Raw genomic sequence first — 21331 nt, 5'->3', positions numbered from 1 at the left:
GGCACTATGGTGTTGAATGCTGAGCTGTAGTCAATGAACAACATTCTCACATCGGTGTTCCTTTTGTCAAGGTGGGAAAGGGAAGTGTGGATTGCGATTGGGTCATTTTGTATCTGTTGGGGCGGTATGCGAATTGGAGTGGGTCTAGTGTATCCGGGAGGATGCTGTTGATGTGAACCATGACCAGCCTTTCAAAGCACTTCATGGCTACCGACGTGAGTGCTACAGGGCGGAAATAATTTAGGCAGGTTACCTTCGCTTCCTTGTGCACAGGGACTATGGTGGTCTGCTAGTTGTCACATCGTTGTTCAGAGATGATAGTAATTTGTCTGATGATGGTAATATATTTCCTAACATATTTGATGAGGTGTTACTACTCTTATTTTTTATTTATTTCTTATTTAACCTTTATTTAACTAGGCACATCAGTTAAGAACAAATTCTTACTTTCAATGAGGGCCTAGGAACAGTGGGTTAACGGCCTTGTTCAGGGGCAGAACGACAGATTTTAATCTTGTCCGCTCGGGGTATCCATATTTCAACCTTTCGGTTACTAGACCAACGCTCTAACCACTAGGCTGCCTGGTAAAGTAGTGTTCTTCTATTATTTATGTATTCAAATAGCTACAGTTTTCTTAAAAACTGTATAATTCAGAAGTGTCAGATAGAACCAAGATTGACATTTCAGAGACGTAAGGTTTTATCTGTAATTGCAACACACTAAAGAAACTGACTTACAAATAGGATTTTGATACTCTGCACTTTAGTTACCTTTAAGGTGATAACATTAATAGGTTGTGAAAGAAGAATTCATTATAAAACACTTCTGATAGAATCTGTAAGTCACATGGTCACAACATGTCAGGATTCCAGTAATATCAGGTATTGAGAAAAAGATAATGAGAGCCGTATCCTACCAAAGATAAGTGCAGCAAGAAGAACAGAGTTCCAAAGCCAATGTCCCATAATTATCATAGGCTAGAAAGAGCAAGTCAAAATGATGTTACTATATAGAAACTGGTGTGCTCTCTTGATTCCTGTCTTTGTAGCAGCACAGACCTAGACCATGCAGCACAGCATAGAGCGGCTGTCCAAATACTGTAAACACGTCATTTTAAAGTAGAAAGCAACATTTTCTTGGTAATGTGGCCAACTTGTGGTTGATGCTGTCTTTTCCATTACGCTGTTCCTAATACTGGATGTAATGCAGCTTTTTCTAAATTCATCTAAGTAACACTACTAGGCCAACTCTAAAAATTAAACAGTGGTCTATTTTCAAATCCATGAGATATTGTAATGGCATTTCATTGTCTCTTACATCTACCTTTACACCAGGTCTCAGAGCATTTCATAATGTCCTGTAAGTAAATCTGAACGACTCCATTTAGTATGATATGCTACATTTCAAATGCTATGTACTCATTTGTGGATGTCTATCATCCATTTTGAAGAAAATGTTAATAAATACAATTTGTATGATATGCTACTATTTTTTCAAAACATATAATATGTTAAGAATTTGCAAAACATACGATATGTTATGAATTTGCAAAATGCATGATATGTTACGAATTCCAATTTGTCGTGGCTGATGTTAGCTAGGTGACTAGGTGGCTAACACTAACGTTAGTTAGCTGGAAAACATTAGCTAGGCTCGGGGTTAGGGTTAAGAGTTAGGTTAGATTGTTAAAACCTCTTGAAGCTAGTGGGCACTATTTTTATTTTTGGAAAAATAACGTTCCCAAAGTAAACTGCCTATTTCTCAGGACCAGATAATAGAATATGCATATAATTGACAGCTTAGGATAGAAAACACTCTAAAGTTTCCAAAACTGTAAAAATATTGTCTGTGAGCATAAGAGAACTGATATTGCAGGCGAAAGCCTGAGAAAAATCCAATCAGGAAGTGACTCTTATTTTGAAACCCCTGTCTTTCTATGCATCCCTATTGCCCATTGAAAGGGATATCAACCAGATTCCTTTTTCTGTGGCTTCCCTAAGGTGCCTAGAGCCTTTAGACGTAGTTTCAGGCCTTTATTTTAAAGAATGAGCGTAAAAGTCCACATTGCGTAAGTGGTGAGTTGTTGGCTCTCAGTGTGATTTTTGCGCAAAACAGAGAGGTAGCCATTTTTCCTCTCGGTCCTAGTGAAAAGCCAACTGTCCCGGTTGATATATTATCGAATAGATATTTGAAAAACACCCATGACGATTGATTATAAAAAACGTTTGCCATGTTTCTGTCGATATTATGGATATAATTTGGAATTTTTGTCTGCATTGTGGTGACCGCTATTTCCAGTGGATTCCTGGGCATAACGCATCAAACTAACTACTAGGTATTTGGATATAAAAAATATATATATATATATATAAATATTTTATATATTTATGGAACAAAATTAACATTTGCTGTCTAACTGGGAGTCTCGTGAGTGAAAACATCTGAAGATCATCAAAGGTAAACGATTAATTTGATTGCTTTTCTGATTTTTGTGACCAAGTTACCTGCCGCTAGGTGTACATAATGTTTTGTTAGTATATCGATAAACTTACACAAATGCTTGTATTGTCACCCTGAGACGACAGGGTGATTAACAAAAGGCTAAGCTGTGTTTCGCTATATTTCACTTGTGATTTCATGAATATGAATATTTTCTAATAAGATTATTTGACCGCTGCGCTATGCTATTTAGTGTAGTTGATGACAATTATCCCGGATCCGGGATGGGTGGTTCCAAGAGGATTAGTGGAAGGTTTAGCAAAAAGGGGTAAGGATTTGCATTAAGTAACTTTCTGTCTTATGTAACCATAGTAAACATATATTTCATGCTAATTTGAGAGCCACGGATTTACAATTACTATGTTAAGTCTAGTCTATGAGACTAGGCTGACATTTAAAGCTGAATTGGAAGAGGTTGCTTTATTGACATAAAAACTATAATTATCATCATCTGCTACTACTAGTCTTGGTAATATTAAGGAGATAGTGAGCAGGTTACTGTGTCAATTTTAAAGTGGTGTTGTATACTATACAGACAGATTTATTATCATTGTGTAGCTCAGTATGTTTTTGTAAAGGGGTTGTATCTCCTGTTGTCACAGTGGGCCTCAGAGCACAGTAGTACAGAGCAGAGTCAGACAGCTGCACCCTCTGGATCGTCAAGGGGACTGATTTGGAGCTGGCATCTAGATCAGCATGAAATCTCTCCTTGAACTCAGTAGCATTGTCCCCAGTTCCAAATTTGAACCGCATAAGCATATACTTGGGGTAGTCGTTTGCTCGCTGTTTGTACCAGAATAGATATGGGCTTGAATCATCTGTTTCATAATGACAGACAAGTGTTATTTGTCCTCCTTCAGTAGCCGTCTCAACTCCTTTTGTCTGTAACACTCCGTCCCCTCTGCATTCTGGAGAGAAATTATATAAGTTCAAAAAAGAAAGGGTGTTTGATGATTTATACCCATTAAATCATTGGGAGCATGTTGAGTGAGCAACTTTCTCTATTTATCACAACATAAAGGGATAATTAAAGCAATGGCAGTAAGCAAATTAAAAAAATAGTCATCATACCCCAACAAAATGCAGAAAGAATCAGAATATTCTTCAGCCAAGATTCCATGTCTACTGTGAGATGTGTAGGTAAGGAGAGAGCAAACACACTTGTATGTGTCAAAAGCTTTTGAAACTACTTCTTTAACTCTGCCTTAGGAAGCATTGAGGAGGGGCTTCCACTAGGCTCTCTAAGAGTCTTACATCACACTATCAAATAGTTTTTGTAATGAGGCTGTATATCCTGTTATCACAGTGGGCCTCAGAGCACAGTAGTACACAGCAGAGTCAGACAGCTGCACCCTCTGGATCGTCAAGGGGACTGACTTGGAGTCTGCATCGAGATGGGCATCAAATCTATCCTTGAACTCAGTGGCATTTTTACTTCCAAAAGAAAAACGTCCCAGCATGAACTCTGGGAATCCATTTAATTCATGCTTGTACCAGAACAGGTAGACATTCTTTATATTAACTGCATCAAATTGACAGTCCAGTGTGACCTGTTCTCCCTCAGTAGCGATCACATCTCCTGGTGGCTGAATGACTGTGTCTTCTCCTCTGCATTCTGGAAAATAATGTAATACAAATTTGTATTAGGAGGAAAATAATCAAGCAACATGATTGAGTGAATAAAAATGGATGAATCTAATAGTGGTAGTATTGTACTGTAAAATATGTTTAAAAAAAGAAAGGGATTGGAGTAAAGGCAGTAAACAAATTAGAAAAATAATATTATAATACCATAACAACATGCAGCAAGAATCAGTAAATTACTCAGCCAGAGTCCCATGTCTGCTAACTGTGAGACCAACAGGAGAAGAGTAAAACCACTCTGATGTAGCTAGGCCATGATGACACCATGAAATCCTTCTCTCCTCCTCGTTGTGGGCATTGTCAAACATTGAGAATCCTGAGGCAAACACTCTACAGAGCTAGATGTGAAATTCAGCCTGGAATCAAACCCCCCCTGGAACTCATCACTATTGCTCCCTTCTGAATAACGATCTCTTCTCAGGACATACTGAGGAGAGTTCCTAGTTAACTGGATGTACCAGAAGAGATCAGGAGATGTACTACTGCTTGTAGTGTAGTTACAGCTGAGTGTTACCAGTCCTCCTTCAAGGGCAGTAACATGTCCACTCTACTGTTCAACAGCCTCACCTTTGCAATCTGAAAAAATGTATTTTTGGGCTCTATAATACATAATATGCTTAGGTTCATAGAATGAGAGTGTAGAAAGGAGAAGCACTATACTGTATCAGAATAGCATGCAGCAGGTAAATTATTCCTAAGCCAATGTGCAATTATGATTTATGAATAGAGGAAAAATAGACTCTTACAGACTTTATGTTAAATCCACTGTAGGGGCTTTGCAGTACGGGAGAAGCTTATTGTATGGTAACTTATTTATTTGAACAGCAAGAGGGATTCCTAGTTACATTTTATATATTTGGAACCATTAAATATCTTGTTTACATAAAAATTATAATTTGGCAGTTGTTATGGGGTTTGAAGAAATATATTTTCTGTTCAGGCCAAATTGAGGTAATCTGACAAATATAATACAGTCTTATATCCACTGAGGATTTGGAACAAAATCAGAAAGAAAGGCACAGTCCACAGTAGCCTATGGATCAGTCCAACATAGACCTTCGCTATGCTGCCCAATGCCACAAATTGTTATCCTTACTATGCATTAAAACCCTCTACAGTCTAAGCCCTGTCTTATCTGGGGGAGTGGGGTTGACGTTAGCGACATGGAATTGTTTATAGAAAGTCATAGAAAGCAATATTTAGCCCATACAAATGTATTGAATAACAGATTCACTACATGGAACAAAATATACAGTAGTCCGTCAAATAAACCAAAAGGACGTTTTTTTCTGAAGTGTCTGTACGATATCTGAGAGAAATAAGAAAGATCTGGAAACACTTTGTTGTTGTTTTTTTTGGCACTAAAAAGTCTCCATATATAGTTATATTTATTTTATCAACTGGTACCGTGGGATCTTCAGACGAGTCTTGAGGCCTGTGGTCATCCTAGACCAAAACAACTAACATATACGTTTTTCGTGAGTCTCACATTAATTTATGAGTTCTCACCTTTCTACGGAGGTGTGTAGCCCAAACTGTTCTGATGCTACAGACAGAAGTCGGCAGATAGGCTGTCCCAAGACGCTTGTGTGGGTCAAAGATTACAACGGACAACACCATTGTGTTCTCCAGAGTCTCATCTTTCCATAGAGGGGTCATACTAGTTTGTAGGCCGTTCGGACGCAACAGATGATTTCGTGAGATGACCGATTATTGGGATGTCTCATAGTCTGACAAACATCGTTCTCGCTCTGTCACCTTTCACTGCAGACACATCCAATGCACCACAGATGCATCCAATGCACCACAGATGCATCCAATGCACCACAGATGCATCCAATGCAAAAACCAGATATCACTGACAGATCTTTATGGGGATTTTATTATTATGCTCATTAGATTTCCGTGGGGGCACCGACATCAAATATATATATTTTTGTAAAACAGTAGTCAAGTCAACTGATGATTGGATTTATGATTGAAACCAATGATTTACCCTGAATGCAACCATGATCATAATCCCTGTCACACCAGATACTGACTGGTTTTCTGATCCTACTTTCTTTTTAAGGTATCTGTGACCAACAGATGCATATCTGTATTCCCAGTCATGTGAAATCCATAGATGAGCGCTTTATGAATGTATTTCAACTGACTTATTTCCTGATATGAACTGGAAAAAGCTTTGAAATGGTTGTGTTTCTGTTTTTGTTCAGTGTGTAAAATCATTGCACATTGTGAATACAAGAAGCACAAAAATAACATGCAATTGTGACAAGAATGGGTTAAAACACAATAAATGTATATTCTGTTTGATGGGGGAAATTATTCTACAACACAGACACCTGTAGTGTTGACATGCTGCATGCATCATTGAAAAGAATAGGAGCAAATTGATGATTCTTGACTGACACCTATTGACTCTCACCAGTACAAGCATTGTCATTGTCAAGTTTTCACCTTGTTGGGCAGAATGTTGAACACTAGATGGAACTATTGTATCATTATTAGAAATAGATTTGCTTTGAGTGTTCAGAGATAAAATACTAGTTCTCCTGACTGACATTGGAAGTGACTAGAGTGTTCAGAGGTGTAAGGATAATTAGGAGTATGAAACTAGGGTATTTGATGCAGTGCTACTCCATTCATGTTATACTTCAATATTATACTTCAATACAAGTTAGAAATTAATAACTGATCTTGACATGAAGTTAGGGTTAGAGTTATGGGTAGAACAGAGGTGGTTAGAGTTGAGGACATATTCATTCTTCTGCCTGTTTCTCCTTCTGCCTCTTTCTCCCTGTCATCTGATGTTCTAGGTTTTTGTACATGTCGCTGGGTTTCCTGTCACTTTGGTTCTCAGAGCACAGTAGTAGAGAGCAGAGTATGTTACTTCAGCAGAGGAGATCTCCAGATTCACGTTTGGCCTTTAGTCATAATTTAGAGTGTAACCCTGGTGTAATATCCACATACTCCATAATCAGTAACTGTGGTGCTGATTTGGGATATTGTCAATACCATAGAAGTGTTACAAGAGGTGTAGTTACAAGAGAGAGTAACTCTGTCCCTTTCTGAAGCCACTTCTACATCAGTGTAGGGTATTAGTACCTGTTTACAACTGAAACATAAAACATATGTAATATATAATGATTGAAACCCACATGGAAGATTGAATTAATTACAAATGAAGTATGAAGATAAAAACTATTCAGTTTTTTTTAAAGTTTTTTTAAAACCACACATCCTCATTTCATGCATTATTATGATACTCTTCGATTTGAAAAATAAATACACCTTAACATAATCAAAATCAGTTTAAATGAAAATGTTATGACTTACCTATCAAGTCAGAGAAGAGTAACAGTGAACAGAACAACATTGTAGATGGCAGGATGTGTAAAAGATGCACCAGCTGCTGATGAAAAGCACAGCATCAACTGTCTATGTTCTTCATGGTAGTATCATGTCTTATCTTGACGATTCATAATCTAATCAAAAAAAAATATTGGTCACATGCACATGTTTAGGAGATGTTGTTGTGGGTGTAGCGAAATGCTAGTGCTTCTAGTTCTGACAGTACAGCAATATCTAACAAGTAATGCCTAACAATTTCACAACAAATGGAAAGGAAAGGAATGGAATTAAGAATATATAAATGTATGGACGAGCAATGTCAGAGTGGCACAGACTAAGATACGGTAGAATAGAATAAAGTATATACATATGAGTTGAGTAATGGAAGATATGCAAACATTATTAAAGTGATATTGTTCATAATCCAATCCTGAGTTTTATACTCTAGCTCCTCCTGTTCATAATATTGAAACAAAGATGTTTTATGTGTACATTTAATTGCATTTTGCAAATAATGTATGTATTAAATGCTCCACTTGATGGTGTGGTCAAACAAAATACATCCAATGCATGCAAATCTATAACAAACTGACAGGTCTGTATTCTGCTCAGTGCAGAGTCAGTGAGTTACAGTATGTGTCACTGTGGTACAGAGCAGTCTCTCAACTTCAACAGAGGAGATCTCCAGATCTGTACAGGTCTTCTCTTTGTTCAGTTTAACAGTGAGGTGAGAGTATGGAGGTTTATCTCTGACTACAGTCATGGAGGATGAAGAGGAGGAATTGGGGAGCTGATCCTGGATACTGTTTATACCACAGTACACTGTATGCTGAGGAGTAGTTGCAGGAAAGCTGAACATTCCTACCCTCCTCTCCATACACTTCTTCTTGGTTTAGCTGGATGATCTGTTGAAAACTGTCACCTGCAAATGTGAAGAGGTGTTGGATAAATCACAAGGTAGATGTATTTGAAATGAGGAAAGATTTTGGTATTTAATCTAAAATCCAATAGCACGGAAAAACTATGAATTAGCCTAGTTAAAAGAATAAGAGGAATACAGTAATTTACTAACCTGTCAGAGCAGAAAGTAAAATAACTCAGTAGAGAATTGTATCGTAGCTGAGCTTACATGATGGAGTGAAGTCCAACACAGTTTTTAAATGAAAATACTTTTTTAAAACTTAACTAGGAATCCCCACCCCTTCCCTAAAATATGCATAAGTGGAGTTGACCTGTCAGGTTTTCGTACAGTGTTTCTGGATTTCTTGTCAGGTGAGCTTCAGGGCGCAGAAGTACAGAGCAGAGTCTCACTTCAGCAGAGGAGATCTCCAGATCCACACAGGTTCTCTCTTTATTCAGATTAACAGAAAGTTGAGGGTAACCATGTTTAGCTCTTATTATAGAGGGCTTTGAGGTGACTGTAGTGTAGGGGAGGAATTGGAGACCTGATCCAGATCTGATTTTACTGTATAGTTACAGGAGATCTTAACTCTGCTACCCTCTAAATAATACTCCTCCGGACTGGTTGGAGTAATATCATCCTCTAAAGTATAACCTACAAGGGCTGAAATCAGTAGAATATAACAGAGCAGCATCATGGTCTATGTTACAGAACTGAAATTAATGTGTTATTTAGAAAACAGCAAAGCCAAAACTCTGCTGTGACTCTGAAATGATAAGTAGGCATATACAATATTGCGCCTCCTCTATACATAGGTTTTTAGACACAACCACCAGGTTTCATTCAGTTTCACTGACAGTCGAGGATCCAGACCTGGAGCCCGTGATGGAGACCCGACACCATGCAGGATAAGCAGGATATACTGAGGAGCTGATCCAGGGTCCTGGAGATACCATTGAAAAGAGACTGCAGATGAGTAGCTGTATGAAAGTGTAATATTACTACCTGCTGGATCATACACCTCCTCTCTGATTGGCTCAATGGTCTGACCATTACTGTCACCTGCAAGAGATGCAAAATATGTTATTCTTCTATTATTACTTATTATTATTGTTATTATTAGATCTATTTTCAACACATCAACACTTAGTTTAGATTCAACATAACACCAATAATAGTAGATTACTTTTGTGCAACTACTAAAAGCATAATAAATGTTGCGATTGACATTGTGAATCTGGAAGTTAAAATGATAACACACAGGACAGCAAGATTTGTGTATTCTAGTTTTGAATATACCATCTCTTCTCAAACCTTTGAAGCCCCACCCCAAAATACAGAGAGTTGTCAGATGAGCAGAAGAAACAACAGACTTCTTGTTGCTGCTTGATTCCACTGTCACATCCTCAAAATGCAGAGCAGCACTGAAATGTGATTAAATTTGTCTCCCCCTTTAAATTAGATACAACTGTGTTATTTATCTCCATATATTTTCTTGATTTTAAGTCAACAGAGTTGGCAGAAGGACCTGACCTGTCTACTGTGATGTCATAGGGGAAAACATTGCTTGAAGGGCATATCTGTAAGATAATTAATCTTTTCAACATGAGGCAATTCATTCATTCACTTTTTTTTTCATCCTCATATCTAGAATCTACAGTATACATCTGCAACATATTCAGATCACCAAATGAGTTTCTGTCACTTTCTCATTTGTTTCAACATTTTATTATTGTATATCGAAAATATTTCACTGTTCATTTCCATTTATATTTTTTGTCTACTGAAGGTAACCTATTAATGAAAATGTTTATCTTAGGGGATGTCAGTGTTTTCAGTTTAGATTTTTGTACAGTGTGTCTGGGTTTTATTTCACTGTGGGCTTCTGAGCAGAGTAGTACAGAGTAGAGTCTGTCACTTCAGCAGAGGAGATATCCAGATCCACACGGTTGTCCTCTTCTTCATGTATGAGGGTCCATTTTTTACTATCAGTGTTGGTTATGATCCCAGAGTTGTCCAGTATGAGGAACTGTGGAGAGGATCCAGGGTGCTGGAGGTACCATAACAGACTGTTGGTTAATGAGCTGATGTATCTACAGGAGAGTTTAACACTACTACCCTCCATAACATCAACTACATCTCTGTCTAGAGCAATTACGTCTTCAACACTTGTACCTGTAAATAATAACAACATGTATTACTGAGTCAATGTAGACAGTGTACAGCATATCCACATTTGATGTTTCAAAGTGTATGATATTGATATTGATATTGAACATTCTGTTAGTACACATTCAGTTACTTGGTGTATCAAAGTGTGTTAACACTTGATTATGATAATAATATATTGTAATGAATACTGGACAGTGTATATTCTGCTAGTACACATTCAGTTAATGCAGAATTTATTCTTACCTACAAGTGCACAAAAACAAGACTGAATAGAGCAGCATCATAGCCACTGGGTTTTAGTCAGAGACTTCTCTAATGATCTTCTCTTGGAACATTCACTCTCTGGTTGAATCAGTTACACTCATTACATGTTATGTGTAACACTAAGCTCCTCCTCTTGACACAATAGAATGGGTGCATGTTGACTCATTCTTGATGGTACTATTGTCAACTGAAACTTGGGACAGAGCAGAAATGCTCTCTCAGGCGATGTTAGGTTTTTGTACAGTGTTTCTGGGTTTCCTGTCACTGTGGGAGTCAGAGCACAGTAGTACATAGCAGAGTCTGTCTCTTCAACAGAGGAGATATCCAGATCCACACGGGTCTTCTCTTTGTTCAGTTTACCAGAGAAGCGAGAGTCAAGAGAATCAGCTCCCTGTCCAATCCCACTGTAGTGTGGGATGAGCAGAAGGTATTGGGGAGATGATCCTGGAGACTGTTTATACCATAGTAGAGTGTTTGCTGAGGAGTAGTTGCAGGAAAGAAGAACATTACTACCCACTTCTGCATACACTTCATGTTGGTTTGGCTCTATAGTCTGCTCATAGGTGTCTCCTGCAAATGGGAAGAGATGAACATTAAGTCATTTTTTTAATTGAAATAAACATGTATTTTTGTAGTTTTCTAAACAGAAAACATGAGACTACTTTGAAAGCCATAACTTACCTATTACTGAGAACATAATAAATGACCAGATAAACAACATGGCTGGGGTTGGAAGTCAAACTGACTAATAGCACAACAGAACCTGACTTCACTTGCAAGGTATTCAGTTGATCATTTCTGCTTAGTTTACCTACAAGCTCCACCCCTAAGCACGGTTGCTTTTGTGAATCTCAATCTCTCCTTTCCTCTCATTTGTCCTCTCTTTTGTGATACTGCATCTCTCTTTGCATGTTGTATGAATCACATATGAAAGGTTTGTATACAGTGTTTCTGGGTTTCCTGGGCTGCAGGGCACAGTAGTACAGAGTACAGCAGAGTCTCACTTCAGCAGAGGAGATCTAAGGTTCTATCTATATAGAATATTAGTCACATCACGTCTAATTGATCTTTGGATGGTTCTTCATGGTCTGTATAGTTAGACTTTTGAAAAGTACATTTTAAGTGAAAAATAATATAAACTGGGAAGTTCTATCTGCATAAACCCATTTCAACTTGACGGTATAAGGTTCTATCTGCAAGCCAATCACAAGCAAATACAGACGGACCAAATACAGACGGACCAATCAGAACATGCCTTTGCCATCTCTCTCTAGGTATGGCCTCTAAGCTGATCTAGCCAGCAATAATGGCATGCAAGTAAAAGAACAACAATGTCAGAAGTCTTTACCAAATAAACTAAAGTAAAAAATAATAAAAAGTAAAACAACAAAACAACAATAACGAGGCTATATACAGGGGGTACCGGTACCGAGTCAATGTGCACAGGAACAGGTTAGTCGAGGTAATTAGTACCTAGTATGTAGGTAGGGGTGAAGTGACTATGCATAGGTAATAAACAGTGAGTAGCAGCAGCAGTGTACAAAACACAATCAGCTCCTTTGTCTTGCTCACATTGAGGGAGAGGTTGTTGTCCTGGCACCACACTGCCCGGTCTCTGACCTCCTCCCTATAGGCTGTCTCATCATTGTTGGTGAAGTCCAGGATCCAGATGACGTGTAGAGTCCCAGGGTCCTTAGCTTAGTGCTGAGCTTTGTGGGCACTATGGTGTTGAATGCTGAGCTGTAGTCAATGAACAGCATTCTCACATAGTTGTTCCTTTTGTCAAGGTGGGAAAGGGAAGTGTGGATTGCGATTGGGTCATTTTGTATCTGTTGGGGCGGTATGCGAATTGGAGTGGGTCTAGGGTATCCGGGAGGATGCTGTTGATGTGAACCATGACCAGCCTTTCAAAGCACTTCATGGCTACCGACGTGAGTGCTACGGGGCGGAAATTATTTAGGCAGGTTACCTTCGCTTCCTTGTGCACAGGGACTATGGTGGTCTGCTTGTTGTCACATCGTTGTTCAGAGATGATAGTAATTTGTCTGATGATGGTAATATATTTCCTAACATATATGATGAGGTGTTACTACTCTTATTTTTTTATTTTTTTTATTTAACCTTTATTTAACTAGGCACGTCAGTTAAGAACAAATTCTTACTTTCAATGAGGGCCTAGGAACAGTGGGTTAACGGCCTTGTACAGGGGCAGAACGACAGATTTTAATCTTGTCAGCTCGGGGTATCCATATTTCAACCTTTCGGTTACTAGACCAACGCTCTAACCACTAGGCTGCCTGGTAAAGTAGTGTTCTTCTATTATTTATGTATTCAAATAGCTACAGTTTTCTTAAAAACTGTATAATTCAGAAGTGTCAGATAGAACCAAGATTGACATTTCAGAGACGTAAGGTTTTATCTGTAATTGCAACACACTAAAGAAACTGACTTACAAATAGGATTTTGATACTCTGCACTTTAGTTACCTTTAAGGTGATAACATTAATAGGTTGTGAAAGAAGAATTCATTATAAAACAGTTCTGATAGAATCTGTAAGTCACATGGTCACAACATGTCAGGATTCCAGTAACATCAGGTATTGAGAAAAAGATAATGAGAGCCGTATCCTACCAAAGATAAGTGCAGCAAGAAGAACAGAGCTCCAAAGCCAAGAAGAAAGAAGAACATTTTAATAAATACAATTTGTATGATATGCTACTATTTTTTCTAAACATATAATATGTTAAGAATTTGCAAAACATACGATATGTTATGAATTTGCAAAATGCATGATATGTTACAAATTCCAATTTGTCGTGGCTGATGTTAGCTAAGTGAATAGGTGGCTGACACTAACGTTAGTTAGCTGGAAAACATTAGCTAGGCTCTGGGTTAGGGTTAAGAGTTAGGTTAGATTGTTAAAACCTCTTGAAGCTAGTAAACTGCCTATTTCTCAGGACCAGATAATAGAATATGCATATAATTGACAGCTTAGGATAGAAAACACACAACAAAGTTTCCAAAACTGTAAAAAATATTGTCTGTGAGTATAACAGAACTGATATTGCAGGCGAAAGCCTGAGAAAAATCCAATCAGGAAGTGACTCTTATTTTGAAACCCCTGTCTTTCTTTGCATCCCTATTGCCCATTGAAAGGGATATCAACCAGATTCCTTTTTCTGTTGCTTCCCTACGGTGTCTACAGCCTTTAGACGTAGTTTCAGGCCTTTATTTTGAAGAATGAGCGTAAACGTCCACATTGCGTAAGTGATCAGTTGTTGGCTCTCAGTGTGATTTTTGCGCAAAACAGAGAGGTAGCCATTTTTCCTCCCGGTCCAAGTGAAAAGCCAACTGTCCTGGTTGATATATCATCGAATAGATATTTGAAAAACACCTTGAGGATTGATTATAAAAAACGTTTGCCATGTTTCTGTCGATATTATGGATATAATTTGGAATTTTTGTCTGCGTTGTCGTGACCACTATTTCCGGTGGATTCCTGGGCATAACGCATCAAACTAACTACTAGGTATTTGGATATAAAAAATATCTTTATGGAACAAAATTAACATTTGCTGTCTAACTGAGAGTCTCGTGAGTGAAAACATCCGAAGATCATCAAAGGTAAACGATTCATTTGATTGCTTTTCTGATTTTCGTGACCAAGTTACCTGCCGCTAGGTGTACATAATGTTTTGTTAGTATATCGATAAACTTACACAAACGCTTGTATTGTCACCCTGAGACGACAGGGTGATTAACAAAAGGCTAAGCTGTGTTTCGCTATATTTCACTTGTGATTTCATGAATATGAATATTTTCTAGTAAGATTATTTGACCGCTGCGCTATGCTATTTAGTGTAGTTGATGACAATTATCCCAGATCCGGGATGGGTGGTTCCAAGAGGATTAGGGAAAGGTTTAGCAAAAAGGGGTAAGGATTTGCATTAAGTAACTTTCTGTCTTATGTAACCATAGCAAACATATATTTCATTATAATTTGAGAGCCACGGATTTACAATTACTATGTTAAGTCTAGTCTATGAGACTAGGCTGACATTTAAAGCTGAATTGGAAGAGGTAGCTTTATTGACATAAAACCTATAATTATCATCATCTGCTCCTACTAGTCTTGGTAATATTAAGGAGATAGTGAGAAGGTTACTGTGTCAATTTCAAAGTGGTGTTGTATACTGTACAGACAAGTTTATTATCATTGTGTAGCTCAGTATGTTTTTGTAAAGGGGTTATATATCCTGTTGTCACAGTGGGCCTCAGAGCACAGTAGTACACAGCAGAGTCAGACAGCTGCACCCTCTGGATCGTCAAGGGGACTGATTTGGAGTTGGCATCTAGATCGGCATGAAATCTCTCCTTGAACTCAGTAGCATTGTCCCCAGTTCCAAATTTGAACCGCGTAAGCATATACTTGGGGAAGTCGTTTGCTCGCTGTTTGTACCAGAATAGATATGGACTTGAATCGTCTGTTTCATAATGACAGGCAAGTGTTATTTGTCCTCCTTCAGTAGCCGTCACAACTCCTTTTGGCTGTAACACTCTGTCTCCTCTGCATTCTGGAGAGAAATTATATACGTTGAAAAAAGAAAGGGTATTTTATTATTTATACCCATTAAATCATTGGGAGAATATAGAGTGAGCAACTTTCTCTATTTATCACAACATAAAGGGATAATTAAAGCAATGGCAGTAAGCAAATAAAAAAAAATAGTCATCATACCCCAACAAAATGCAGAAAGAACCAGACATTTCTTCAACCAAGATTCCATGTCTACTGTGAGATGTGTAGGTAAGGAGAGAGCAAACACACTTGTATGTGTCAAAAGCTTTTGAAACCACTTCTTTAACTCTGCCTTAGGAAGCATTGAGGAGGGGCTTCCACTAGGCTCTCTAAGAGTCTTACATCACACTATCAAATAGTTTTTGTAATGAGGCTGTATATCCTGTTATCACAGTGGGCCTCAGAGCACAGTAGTACACAGCAGAGTCAGACAGCTGCACCCTCTGGATCGTCAAGGGGACTGACTTGGAGTCTGCATCGAGATGGGCATCAAATCTATCCTTGAACTCAGTGGCATTTGTACTTCCAAAAGGAAAACGTCCCAGCATGAACTCTGGGAATCCATTTAATTCATGCTTGTACCAGAACAGGTTGACATTCTTTATATTAACTGCATCAAATTGACAGCCCAGTGTGACCTGTTCTCCCTCAGTAGCAATCACATCTCCTGGTGGCTGAATGACTGAATCTTCTCCTCTGCATTCTGGAAAATAATGTAATACACATTTGTATTAGGAGGAAAATAATCAAGCAACATGATTGAGTGAATAAAAATGTATGAATCTAATAGTGGTAGTATTGTACTGTAAAATATGTTTAAAAAATAAAGGGATTGGAGTAAAGGCAGTAAACAAATTTGAAAAATAATATTATAATACCATAACAACATGCAGCAAGAATCAGTAAATTACTCAGCCAGAGTCCCATGTCTGCTACTGTGAGACCAACAGGAGAAGAGTAAAACCACTCTGATGTAGCTAGGCCATGATGACACCATGAAATCCTTCTCTCCTCCTCTTTGTGGGCATTGTCAAACATTGAGAATCCTGAGGCAAACACTCTACAGAGCTAGATGTGAAATTCAGCCTGGAATCAAACCCCCCCTGGAACTCATCACTATTGCTCCCTTCTGAATAACGATCTCTTCTAAGGACATACTGAGGAGAGTTCCTAGTTAACTGGATGTACCAGAAGAGATCAGGAGATGTACTACTGGTAGTGTAGTTACAGCTGAGTGTTACCAGTCCTCCTTCAAGGGCAGTAACATGTCCACTCTGCTGTTCAACAGCCTCACCTTTGCAATCTGAAAAAAAAAAAAATTGGGCTCTATAATACATAATATGCTTAGGTTCATAGAATGAGAGTGTAGAAAGGAGAAGCACTATACTGTACCAAAATAGCATGCAGCAGGTAAATTATTTCTAAACCAAAGTGCCATTATGATTTATGAATAGAGGAAGAATACACTGTTATAGACTGTTATAGACTTTATGCTCCATCCACTGTAGGGGCTTTGCAGTACGGGAGAAGCTTATTGTATATTCAATTATTTAGTTGAACAGCAAGAGGGATTCCTAGTTCAATTTTATATATTTGGAACCATTAAATATCTTGTTTACATAAAAATTATAATTTGGCAGTTGTTATGGGGTTTGAAGAAATATATTTTCTGTTCAGGCCAAATTGAGGTCATCTGACAAATATAATACAGTCTTATATCCACTGAGGATTTGGAACAAAATCAGAAAGAAAGGCACAGTCCACAGTAGCCTATGGATCAGTTCAACATAGACCTTCGCTATGCTGCCCAATGCCACAAATTGTTATCCTTACTATGCATTAATACCCTCTACAGTCTAAGCCCTGTCTTATCTGGGGGAGTAGGGTTGACGTTAGCGACATGGAATTGTTTATAGAAAGTCGTAGAAAGCAATATTTAGCCCATACAAATGTATTGAATAACAGATTCACTACATGGAACAAAATATACAGTAGTCCGTCAAATAAACCAAAAGTGTCTGTGCGATATCTGAGAGAAATAAGAAAGATCTGGAAACACTTTGTTGTTGTTGTTTTTGGCACTAAAAAGTCTTCATATATACTTCATATATATCAACTGGTACCATGGGACCTTCAGATGAGTCTTGAGGCCTGTGGTCATCCTAGACCAAAACAACTAACATATACGTTTTTCGTGAGTCTCACATTAATTTATGAGTTCTCACCTTTCTACGGAGGGGTTATATTAGTGTGTAGCCCAAACTGTTCTGATGCTACAGACAGAAGTCGGCAGATAGGCTGTCCCAAGACGCTTGTGTGGGTCAAAGAGTCTCATCTTTCCATAGAAGGGTCATACTAGTTTGTAGGCCGTTCGGACGCAACAGATGATTTCGTGAGATGACCGATTATTGGGATGTCTCATGGTCTGACAAACATCGTTCTCGCTCTGTCACCTTTCACTGCAGACATATCCAATGCATCACAGATGCATCCAATGCACCACAGATGCATCCAATGCACCACAGATGCATCCAATGCAAAAAACAGATATCACTGACAGATCTTTATGGGGATTTTATTATTATGCTCATTATATTTCCATGGGGGCACTGACATCAAAAAGATTGATTTTTTAAAAACAGTAGTCAAGTCAACTGATGATTGGATTTATGATTGAAACCAATGACTTACCCTGAATGCAACCATGATCATAATCCCTGTCACACCAGATACTGACTGGTTTTCTGATCCTACTTTCTTTTTAAGGGATCTGTGACCAACAGATGCATATCTGTATTCCCAGTCATGTGAAATCCATAGATGAGCGCTTTATGAATGTATTTCAACTGACTTATTTCCTGATATGAACTGGAAAAAGCTTTGAAATGGTTGTGTTTCTGTTTTTGTTCAGTGTGTAAAATCATTGCACATTGTGAATACAAGAAGCACAAAAATAACATGCAATTGTGACAAGAATGGGTTAAAACACAATAAATGTATATTCTGTTTGATGGGGGAAATTATTCTACAACACAGACACCTGTAGTGTTGACATGCTGCATGCATCATTGAAAAGAATAGGAGCAAATTGATGATTCTTTACTGACACCTATTGACTCTCACCAGTACAAGCATTGTCATTGTCAAGTTTTCACCTTGATGGGCAGAATGTTGAACACTAGATGGAACTATTGTATCATTATTAGAAATAGATTTGCTTTGAGTGTTCAGAGATAAAATACTAGTTCTCCTGACTGACATTGGAAGTAACTAGAGTGTTCAGAGGTGTAAGGATAATTAGGAGTATGAAACTAGGGTATTTGATGCAGTGCTACTCCATTCATGTTATACTTCAATATGAAGAAAACAGCTTGAAATTAGTAACTGATCTTGACATGAAGTTAGGGTTAGAGTTATGGGTAGAAAAGAGTGGTTTAGTGTTTAGGACATATTCATTCTTCTGCCTGTTGATAACTTTTAGCCCATAATCAGATGTTCTATGTTTTTTGTACATGTCTCTGGTTTTCCTGTCACTTTGGTACTTAGAGCACAGTAGTAGAGAGCAGAGTATGTTACGTCACGTTATTCACATTTGGCCTTTAGTCATGATTTAGAGTGAACCCTGGTGTAATATCCACATACTCCATAATCAGTAACTGTGGTGCTGATTTGGGATATTGTAGATTCCATAGAAGAGTGTCACCAGAGGAGTAATTACAAGAGAGAGTAACTCTGTCCCTTTCTGAAGCCACTTCTACATCAGTGTAGGGTGTTAGTACCTGTTTACAACTGAAACATAAAACATATGTAATATATAATGATTGAAACCCACATGGAAGATTGAATTCATTACAAATGCAGTATGAAGATAAAAACTATTCAAAGTTTAAAAAAAACATGCATCCTCATTTCATGCATTATCATTATATTCTTTGATTTGAAAAATAAATACCTCTCAACATAATCAAAATCAGTTTAATTGAAAATGTAATTACTTACCTATAAAGTCAAAGAAGAGTAACAGTGAACAGAACAACATTGTAGATGTTGAAAAGCAAATCTTCAACTGGCTTTGATCTTCATGGTAGTATCATGTCTTATCGTGAGGATTCAAATCAAATCAAATAATATTTTATTGGTCACATAAGCATGTTTAGCAGACGTTATTGCGGGTGAGGCGAAGTGCTTGTGCTTCTAGGTCCAACAGTGCAGCAATATCTAACAAGTAATGTCCAACAATTTCACAACAAATACCTAATACACACAATTCTAAATAAAGGAATGGAATTAAGAATATATAAATATATGGATGAGCAATGTCAGAGCGGCACAGACTAAGATACAATAGATAGTATAGAATACAGTATATACATATGAGTTGAGTAATGGAGGATATGTACATATTATTAAAGTGGCGTTCATAATCTAATCCTGAGTTTTATACTCTAGCTCCTCCTGTTCATAATGTTGAATCAAAGACGTTTTATGTGTACATTAAACTGCAATTTACAAATAATTTATGTATTAAATGCTCCACTTGGTGGTGTTGTGGTCAAACAGAATACATCCGTGGCATGGAAATCTATAACTAACTGACAGGTCTGTATTCTGTTCAGTGCTGAGTCAGTGAGCTACAGTATGTGTCACTGTGGAAGTCATAGTACAGTAGTTCAGAGCAGAGTCTCTCACTTCTACAGAGGAGATCTCCAGATCCACCCAGGTTTTCTCTTTGTTCAGTTTAACAGTGAGGTGAGAGTATGGATGTTTAGCTCTCACTACAGTCCTAGAGACATGTAGGATGAAGAAGAGGACTTGGGGAGATGAACCAGGATACTGTTTATACCACAGTACACTGTATGCTGAGGAGTTTTTGCAGGAGAGCTGAACATAACTGCCCTCCTCTCCATGCACTTCATATTGGCTTGGTGATCTCCTCAAAACTGTCACCTGCAAATGTGATGAGGTGATGGATAAATTATAAGGTAGATTAATTTGAATTAAGGAAAGATCTTGGTATTTATTCTAAAATCCAATAATACTGATAAACTATACATTCGCCTAAAAAAAATGCTTAATAGGAAATACAGGAATACAGTAATTTACTAACATGTCTGTACACAAAGTAAAATAGTTGTGTTGCTTCTTTTTATTACTTACATTGAGTAGTAAGCCACACCCCTGCCCTAAAAGATATATATATATTTTAATTGTATCTTTATTTAATCAGGTAGGCCAGTTGAGAACAAGTTCTCATTTACAACTGCGACCTGGTCAAGATAAAGCAAATAGACGTGCAGATGATGTGCAAGTGCACATACTGGGGCGCAAAAGAGAAAGAAGATAAATAACAATATGGGGATGAGTTAGTTAGGTGTGCTATTTACAGATTGGCTGTGTACGGGTACAGTGATCGGTAAGCGGCTCTGACAGCTGATGCTTAAAGTTAGAGGGGGAGATGTAAGTCTCCTGCTTTAGTGACTTTTGCAATTCGTTCCAGTCATTGGCAGCAGAGAACTGTAAGGAAAGGCGGCCAAAGAAAGTGTTGGCTTTGGGGATGACCAGTGAAATATATCTGCTGGAGCGCGTGCTATGGGTGGGTGTTGCTATGGTGACCAGTGAGCTGAGATAAGGCAGGGCTTTACCTAGCAAAGACTTATAGATGACCTGGAGCCAGTGGGTTTGGTGACAAATATGTAGCAAGGGCCAGCCAACGAGAGCATACAGGTTGCAGTGGTGGGTAGTATATGGGGCTTGGTCACAAAACGGGGGCAATCAATTCACATGGTGTCCAGGGCACAGCTGGGGGCTGAGGGGGGTCTATAACAAGCGGCAACGGTGAGAGACTTGTTTCTGGAAAGGTGGATTTTTAAAAGTAAAAGCTTGAATTGTTTGGGCACAGACCTGGAAAGCATGACA

The 21331-nt window shown here is 38.1% G+C and overlaps 1 long non-coding RNA gene and 2 gene segments (V, D, J or C); all 3 read right to left on the bottom strand.

Moving 5' to 3' along the window:
- Positions 1 to 3723: 3723 nt before the first annotated feature.
- LOC109875442 (T cell receptor alpha variable 38-1-like) lies at positions 3724 to 4739 on the bottom strand. The segment is given in 2 exon segments: positions 3724 to 4115; positions 4292 to 4739. Coding segments are annotated over 2 exon segments (414 nt in total).
- Positions 4740 to 10831: 6092 nt separating this feature from the next.
- LOC116358581 (T cell receptor alpha variable 9-1-like) lies at positions 10832 to 11810 on the bottom strand. The segment is given in 2 exon segments: positions 10832 to 11405; positions 11517 to 11810. Coding segments are annotated over 2 exon segments (510 nt in total).
- A 3296-nt stretch (positions 11811 to 15106) lies between these two features.
- LOC116358585 (uncharacterized) lies at positions 15107 to 16689 on the bottom strand. Its single transcript, XR_004206350.1, has 3 exons — positions 16294 to 16689; positions 15575 to 16118; positions 15107 to 15410 (listed from the first exon to the last, which is right to left on the bottom strand). It is a non-coding gene; the product is annotated as an uncharacterized LOC116358585 (long non-coding RNA).
- Between the last annotated feature and the right edge of the window lie 4642 nt (positions 16690 to 21331).

This window comes from Oncorhynchus kisutch, linkage group LG30 (assembly GCF_002021735.2).
Source record: "Oncorhynchus kisutch isolate 150728-3 linkage group LG30, Okis_V2, whole genome shotgun sequence".
NCBI classification, from domain to species: Eukaryota; Metazoa; Chordata; class Actinopteri; order Salmoniformes; family Salmonidae; genus Oncorhynchus; species Oncorhynchus kisutch.
The sequence above is the reverse complement of the archived record's forward strand: the minus strand, read 5'-3'. Positions and strand labels throughout refer to the sequence as shown.